Source organism: Ctenopharyngodon idella, chromosome 7, assembly GCF_019924925.1.
Source record: "Ctenopharyngodon idella isolate HZGC_01 chromosome 7, HZGC01, whole genome shotgun sequence".
Lineage (NCBI taxonomy): Eukaryota > Metazoa > Chordata > Actinopteri > Cypriniformes > Xenocyprididae > Ctenopharyngodon > Ctenopharyngodon idella.
In genome coordinates, this window is record NC_067226.1 from 46,420,636 (window position 1) to 46,429,682 (window position 9,047).

General features: G+C 35.2%; 1 protein-coding gene across 1 annotated transcript; it reads right to left on the minus strand.

Annotated features, from left to right (window-relative positions):
• Window positions 1–8,080, minus strand: LOC127515139 (legumain-like). Its single transcript, XM_051898464.1, has 11 exons — window positions 7,945–8,080; window positions 7,184–7,274; window positions 6,945–7,042; window positions 3,912–3,993; window positions 3,735–3,805; window positions 3,264–3,339; window positions 1,818–1,880; window positions 931–997; window positions 655–773; window positions 435–536; window positions 1–291 (listed from the first exon to the last, which is right to left on the minus strand). The coding sequence occupies exons 2-11, from the start codon at window positions 7,247–7,249 to the stop codon at window positions 256–258; spliced, it is 780 nt and encodes a 259-aa protein (XP_051754424.1). The 5' UTR covers window positions 7,250–7,274; window positions 7,945–8,080; the 3' UTR covers window positions 1–255.
• Between the last annotated feature and the right edge of the window lie 967 nt (window positions 8,081–9,047).

Sequence of the window (9,047 nt, forward strand, 5' to 3'; positions counted from 1 at the left end):
TCCAAGTTTTATTGTTTTCACAATATTTCACATCATTATTACCATTTCAGGCTCTATTTTTGATCAAACAAATGCAGCCTTTTGAACGATAGTGCGTAATGTTGCAAATTATCAATTTAATTCAAATCATAAAGCCAGAATTCTGAAACAAGAAAGTAGTATAAAAGGTAATCAGATTACTGTTTTCATTTTCATGTGCTACTCAGAAGGATGCTTTCTTGAACATGGTCCGAACAGCTTGCAGAGAGCTCAGTTTTACAGAAACTCACTGAGGTAACAGTTGGCGATGTCCTAAAGAAAAAAAATGAATTTAGAAAAATGTGTGTGTGTGTGTGTGTGTGTGTGTGTGTGTTCATATCCTGTTATATTAAAATAACAACTTAAATGTTCTCATTATGTGTCATTCAAAACCACAAGTTTTAAAGTTTTAATACCTTGTTCCCAAACTGGCAGGGGCAGGGACCGGGATTTTCTCTAATATACTTCTCTTGTCTAGACTCTATCAGCCGACGGAATTTTTCTGTGTTAAAGTCAGCCTGAGAATGTAAAGACAAATGCACACACGTCATGTCTACTTTGTGACTGTAATTAGATCAGAATTTTGAGCTAATAATGCCATATGCAGTTTAAAGTTCATTGACAGAAAACACATACCGTATCAAGGTATTTCAACCAAGTAGATGAGAATTTATCAGAGAGGTAGATGTTCCTGTGTTTGTCATAATCACTGGGACTGCTCTGGATATTTTTGTCACATGCAGTCAAAGCATAGGCTGGGTGACAGAATCAGAACAGATTAGAACCTTTTTTTTTTTTTTTTTTTTGTGGAAAATGGGTTATGGACACACAACTTTCAAATAAAAACTAGTGTGAGCCCAAATCTTGTTACTTTTAAGGCAGGTCAGTTGTGGTTTTCATGTAATATCTTACCATTTCCACACTCGGAAAGGCCTTCGAACATCCTTGCAGAATAACTGCTGGTCATGAATATCACCATCTGCAGCACATATAGATGTTGAGGAAATGGTACGAGATATTTAAAGGAACACTCCATTATTTTTTTTTTTTTTTGGGTCACGGGCAATGTAATATCATTGCGCCTGCTGCACACATGGTACGGCAGCAAAGTTCCTTGATTATTACGCCGGAATTAGAGTATAGTTCCTAGCCATATCGGCCTAGAAAATCGCAACTTTTCATTTTCCGTCGGTCTTAGTACACAATGTAACTACAGAAGAGTCAAGTTTTAAATAGGAAAAATATCGAAACTCTTTGGATTTTTAAACAAGATGCTAATGGTCTAATCAGATTCAATGAACTATGCTAAGCTATGCTAAAAGTGGTACCGCCAGATCCAGAGATCGGCTGAATGGATTCGAAAACGGTAAAACTCAACTGTTTAACTCTAGGGGAGTTGCAAAAAGAACCTATTTTCAAAAAAAGTGGAGTGTTCCTTTAAAATTGTAAACAACTGATTCTCTATTACATCAGGTGTTTTATATCACTACAGGTTGTTTTTGCTCCTTTCGATAGCTTTGCGGTAGCAGTTGTGAAAGCTGTACTCTTATCACTTTTGGATTACATGGATCTGCTATAGAAGAGAAGAAAGAAGAATCGCAAGGTTTGAATTTCCTTTCAGATTAAAGATTGGGATTTGCTGGAAGAGGGTAAGATTGTCACATTTGGACATTTAGCAAATGATCTTTAAGTTCAACATATAATTAAACAGAATTCATCTCTCTCTCTCTCTCTCTCTCTCTTTCTCTCTCTCTATATATACTGTATGTAAAAAAATATGTAAACAATTGAATACGTACCTTTGAGAATTTGTTTTTTTGACTCATGTTGTTGATTGCTCCAATGATATCAGCTGGATAAAGCTGTAATTTAAAAAAAAATACTGAATAAATGATCTAGAAGTCAGCAGGATGTCCGATTAAACGCAACAGAACCTATGTTATAATTTATGTATTTACATACAAAATCTTGAATTTATCATTTTATCCCCTGCAATTATTTCTAAAATCCATAACTACAGGGTAAATAGTATCATTTTTAAGATGATCACTTATAAACAAAGAAGTTGTATGTTTAGTTGTATCAATTGTGTATCCATAGCTACATTTATAAATATATGAGTGATGCAAATTTTTGCTTTTTACTATAGATTATTATTATTTTTATTATTATTTTTTTTTGCATGTTCAGATAAATGATTCTTTAACCTGCAGTCTAGTTTATTGTTTCTCTGCGAAATTTTGTGGGGAAAAAAATGTTTTCCAACAGGAATCCACGCAATTGGGAGTTTTGCCTGTAAATTTTGCTCATATTCAGTTGGTTTACAGAAAGCTGCTTGGTTTAAAAGTGAATTCTGTTCATACATTTCTACACTTTTGACAATAGAGAATGGGCATTTTTATAACATAATATTTTTGGCTCATCATTATATATACCCTGCCCGGCCAAGTCGCCTTTTGAATGTAATTTGGCAAATGCTTAAGAGTCTATGATTGGATCATTATTGCAGTGATTATTATGTTTCTAGCATGTTATATGTTTGCCAACACTTCTTCTAACCCTAACTGATAGAGTGTGTAGCTATTCATTTCTCAAACAACCATGTAGGAAGACACATCATGGCCATATTCCAGGATGACAAAGCTAATATTCATCACGCTCAAATTGTGAAAGAATGGTTGGGAGGGAGCATGAAGAATCATTTTCACATGAATTGGGACCTCTGAGTCCAGACCTTAACCTCAGTTTAAGTGTTTGGAATGTGCTGGAGGAGACTTTACAGAGTGCTCACCTCTTGAATTGTCAATACAAGATCTTTACCAAAATTTATGCACCTCTAGATGGACATAACATTATTTCCATGTTATTTCCATCTAGAGGTGAAATAGAAATACTATTAGTTCCATCAAGAGGAAAAAATTGCATCAGAAACATTGCAAAAATCGCATCAATTTTTGGTGAAGATCTTGTATTGACAATGCAAGAGGTGAGCACTCTGTAAAGTCTTTTCCAGCACATCCCAAAGACTTTCAATGAATTTAGGACTCAGAGGTGCCAATTTATGTGTGAAAATGATCACCGCAATAATGATCCTGATCCTGAATAGTGATCCCAAGAATGACTTTTAAACATTTGCATATTTAAATCCAAACAGCGACTTTTTTTTGTGTATATACTGTGTATATACGGTTTATCATGTCCATTATTCTAATATAATCTCTTAAATCTTTGCTTTTTATACTTACTGACTTCTCAGGAAACTCAAATGTGCCTTCAGTTCCCACACCGGTCATGTAGACGTATATGTTGTCATTTGCGTCACTGCATTAAATGAAAATAATAATGGTTCTTCATTTTAGCTGCAAATTCATATTAGCTGACAGCAGTAATTGCAGGGCCAAGCACAGAAGCGGCAGATCCGTTACAATTATTTAGCTGTAGTATCCCTGGTGATTAATTGTAGGCAAAATCCTCATGTAAAATCATTTATAATGGGATAAAATTGCTTTTTGACCAGTAGGTGGTGCTGTCATTTATTAATTCATAGAAAATTGTTGCGTATTTTGACAAACACATTGAAGAATGTTACAAAAAAAGTTACAACCTAGGGCTGCACACAAGTAAAATACTACTTAGGTATAAATATTGATAAAATATTGATAAATAACATATTGGTAGCATTGAAAGATTTCTTCTTAACAAACAAACAAACAAACCTTTTTATGACCTTTTTCCCTGTATTGTCATCCCCTTGAAGAGCAGCCAGGAAGTTCTCTGGGGTCACGTCCTTTAAGATCATAATTGTCATAATTGATCATTATTGCCATAAATTACAATTGTGCTCAGAAATGGAATAAAAACATCAAAACAATATTTAACATTACAAATGTTACCTCTCCAGTGTAGTCCTTCGGAACTCCTACGTACACATTTGTGTCGTCTACTACACTGGTAATGACTCCTTTAGCTGGGTTTCTGCAGGCAGAGAAGAAAATTAACGTGTTAAAGGCAATCAGCTCCAACAATCTATTGTTCCTTTTCTGTGATGACGTGTTTCCAGAATTATTAAATATCAATTTTTTTTTTTTATTTAAAAAAAATAAATAATAATAATTACACCGTACTTCTGTACTTTACACTTACACTGTGGTAAATTAAAGGTTTAAAGTAAATTTATAACAGCTAAGGGGGTTTTAGGCACTCCACGTCGTGCCTAACAGCTGTTATAAATTCACTGTAAACCACAGTTTCTTGGGGCTTATTGCTTTTATAAAACGGTTACCACACAATACAAATATTAAAGCCAAAAAATATGTATCAATGCAACTTTCATTAAGTAAAATCACTAAAAGCCTTCCTTCCGCTGGCAAAAAATAGTCCCTGACTGTGAACAGCAATATAAGTTACATTTATTGCGCCATTAGATGGCAGCAAAGATTCTCTTTATGAGCGAGTCACTTAGTCACAAAGACTTTTAAATTGAAACTTGTTGTAAACACGGAACAAAACGCAAATGACAAATGCTAGCGCTGTCAGTGTCAGCAGGGCAGGGTAAAACCCTGTTTTTTAACTGTTTAAAAGGACAAGATTGGAGCAGACATTCAAACAGATTTTTTATTATGAACGTAGGACTGACCTGAAGGAAAATCAATTCTGAATGCAGGTAATACGCTCGGTCACTCGATAACATTATATCTCTCTCACAACTCTTCTACATAGTAGCTTCAATGAACAAACATATGTTTACGTTGCTAAGAGTGGTTGCTAAGACAGATGCAGCAACATACATATTCAGTGGCGTCACTTGTATTGTTTTGAATGGGAGAAAGTGCAACACGCAATATGGCAGAATAAGTCCCGCCTTCTAAATAAGAGCCAATTGCCAATTGGGCTACTTTTACACTGTTGCTGCAGGTTGTTTTTCATGTCCGCGGGTTGAAACGAACCCGAATAACATGATATTTAGCCCCTGAATAGCGAATTTTACCAGGGGAACCCCGCCAAAAACTTGATTTTTACCGGTGGACCCCCCTGAAATGCCACTGGGCTAGTTTTGGGCTAGTTTTGAGTAGCAATTGGGCGGGTTTTGTTGTGAAAACCTGGCATCCCTGCGTTAGAAGCTCCGGTTCCTATAGAAACAGTCAGGCGTGCGCCTCCGAAATAAGGGCACAAGAGATGCGCATTTAGGACTGCGTATGCGCATTAACTTGATCCAGCCTGAAAAAGACCGTTTGTTTTCATGATTTGAGCGTTTAGAAACAAAATTTATGAGACAGTTGTTGTCAGATTTCATTGGTGATTTCAAATATGAAATTTAATTGAAAGCTTGGCAAACAGCTTTGGAGAATTTGATGTTTCCTCATTCAAAGAGATAGGAGCTGAGCTGCACTTGAATGCCCGAGAGGCGTTTTAAAGATGGCTGCCAAGTGAAATGACTTGTCTTAAAGGGAACCCCTGGTGTTAAGACTTGTATGACTTAATATAACTTAAATGTTGTCTCTTACTGAAATATGTAGTAGAAAACCCATGAAAGATTTACGTTATTTAAAAAATCCATGACATATTTGGACCGATTTGAACAATGGGCGGTGCCATTTTGTTGCACGCCATTTTGGTGCACAGTGCGTTGAAGTCGATGACGTCAAATGGTTGCACTCACTGAGCTACTGACACTATCCTGTTGCTATTTTTACCGCAACACAACTCGGAATATAATATACGATGCCACATTGTGCAGCTTTTGGTTGTAATTTTCAGTCATTGAGCCACAATAGAAGCGCGTAAGTCTTTACTGCTTTACTAGCAATAAGAGGAGAAAAGAATGGGAAGTTGTGCAGAATGTGGATGAATAAAACTTCCTAACTGCGTCTTTGTTCTCTTCACTTCAGCCCTGATGACTTTGAGGCTTTTTTATCTGTATGTTTTGACGCAATGGTAATCTAGTAACGCATACATGTCTTAATATCCGCGGGGTTCCTTTTAAAACCCGATCAGCCTTTTCAATTTGAGCCAGAGTGCAAAATTAGTGAGGATGAAAACATCTAAGCTGTGCAATGTCTCTGTGGCTATTCAAACTACTGTTGTATGATTGACGTGTAAAAATCGTCTGACCACCTGAATGCATTACACACAGTTAAACAGCTGAGAAGATGCTACTGTTTATGTGATCACAGATATCTCGTTTATCACAGCACACACGTGCTTTGAGGCAGTCTGTCTCAATCGAGATGTGTTATAGGCTCACCTTCATCAGTCTCCACGACAGGCGCGGCATTTGGTTAAAGCATACACTAAATATCGATCGGCAACTGTAAGCTCTTTCAGCTGTGGTCTACTAAAAGCCTCAAAGTCAACAGGGCTAAAGTGAAGAGAACAAAGACGCGGATCTTTAGGAAGTTCGTCACAACTTCCCATTCTTTTCTCCTCTTATCACTAGTAAAGGAGTGAAGACTTACGCATTTCTCTTGTGGCTCATCGACTAAAATTTACAACCAAAAGCTATGCAATGTGGCGTCGTATATTATATTCCGAGTTGTGTTGTGGTAAAAATAGCAACAGGGTAGTGTCAGTAGCTCAGTAAGTGCAACCATTTGACGTCATCGACATAAAACGCACTGTGCACCTAAACAAAATATTGCCGCCCATTGTCCAAATCGGTCCAAATATGTCATGGATTTCTTAAATAACGTAAATCTTTCAATGGTTTTCTACTACATATTTCAGTAAGAGACATCGTTTACGTTATATTAAGCCATATAAGTCTTAACACCAGGGGTTCCCTTTAAAGGGACTTTGGTGGCGCAGCGATACTTATGTAATGCGGTCAGCTGTATGCTTTCGCGAATTTTACAACAGGTTTAGCCCTGAAGATTGAGATCAACCATGAAACACATCATGATACTCAAAAGCTTGAGGAAATTACTCACTGAGGATTGTGAGCGATGTCATCATACATCATCACCACAATCTGCTCATCAGGAATTTCATGTTTCTTAATTATCTTATAGAAACAGCACACATTGGCCTGAAACACAAATAAAAAAAAGATGATTTCCATGTTTAAATTACTAGAAATTACTGTCATCATATTCAACTGGTAGTACAGCACACCTTGAGGAATTTATGAGCAATTTTTCTAATGGAAATAACAAAAACAAAGACAAACCTGGTGTTGATAATCTTCCCAGTCCTTTGAGCCGGCGACAAGGAGAATCCATTTTTTCACAGACATTTCTTGAGCTTTTTCAAAGTAAAGTCTATTGGAATTTAAAATAATAAAAAAGATAATTATGATAACATTTTTAAACTAAATTGATAGTGTTCTAATACTTTTAATCAACTAACTTGTATTTTGTGATGCCTCAGTTATAATGTGATTTAAGAAACACAGAAAACAAAAAAGTAGGCGATATGTTATATAGTTTATGACGGAATAACAAGTTTTAAGCTTTACTCAAGTGTTGCTTTCTGTTCATGAAGTGCAGAAATGTCAATCACTCATCATAACGTTAATTGTTGGTTTAACTTAAAGTAAGTTACCTGGTTGCCTTAAAATTGAGTTCATTAAAATTAAAAGATTTGAGTTAATACAATGAAGGTGATTGATTAAATCAACATTTAATGTCTTCATTACATCTATACCATGTTCAGTGTCAATTGTTATTTAGGCTATTAATGTATTCAGCTAATAATTGTTGTTAGAGAGTTTTTGTAGCATTTTTGCTACAATTTGCCATGTCAATAAAACAATTAAAGTACCTAATTGACACAACATGTAAAATTCAAATAGAGGCAACAATTATATTATAAGACCAGACAGATAGAGTAAAAAAAAACCCCACCAATATTAATAAATAATATATAAGAATGATATTAATAATACTAATATTAATAATATGAAGATACTAGTTAATTTCATCATCATACCTGTGTTGAGTGTCAGGTGTTCCTCTGTGTCATCCAGTCGTTTTCAGGTGCTTTAGTCGGACGATCACTGTCTTTATATAGGTTGTCTGTTACAGTCATTTGAGACTCATGGGTGTAGAATTTGTGCTGGTGGGAGTGCCTTTCTAATATTATGCAATATTTATGCACATTTACAGTAATTTGCGGCAGTTGAAGTGGGAAAAAGTAGCTACTCCCGTTTATTTTCACACATGTGTCATCTAGTATCATCAAAAAAATATGAATTGAATTTTGAAGTAAATGAGTAAATGCGATCAGTAAATGCATTTAGCGATGATCTACACCAATGCTTATGTGTGAAAACACTTAATTTGTTCACTTTGAAATCAAAAGAAAGAAATTATACATAGTATACAGTATTTGTGCACATGTGTAAAAGCTATGACAAACTGCTGTGTATTCCCCTGCACAATGAACATGCTAAAGACATAGTGCTCTACATTCCTCACATCTGTTTAGTTAAGAGCGAATCATTTATATGATGCAAAAACACCATTTCGAGAAGAGTTCAAATAGTTTCTTTACAATTTTAATGTGTTTGACAATGGATTTTCTGTTCCCTAAAGCCACCAAATATGATAGTTTTTATACTATACAAACTGTATATTCTATCCCCTTACACTAACCCTACCCCTAAACCTACCCATCACAGAAAACTTTATGATATTTTAGATTTTCAAAAAAGATCATTCTGTTTGATTTATAAGCTTGTTTCCTCATGGGGACCAAAAAATGTTCCCTCAAGGTCAGAATTTATTGGTATTACTATACTTGTGTGGACATTTGGTCCCCATAACGTAGGGAATACTATGACCACACTTTGAACATAAGATAAATTAGTTATAATGTAAAAATGATTCATTACTTTTGGTTATCCATATCGGAAATTGCAAACAAAGCAGAAACTATATCTGTAGAATATGTATCGATAGAAATCTATAGATGTATCAAATGATTAACGATTAACCATTAAGATCATTTGGATTAAATAATAGTCAAATGTATAAACTGAACGAAAAGAGATGCAAATCAAAAGTTTGATAGCAATAGCATTATGAAAGGCA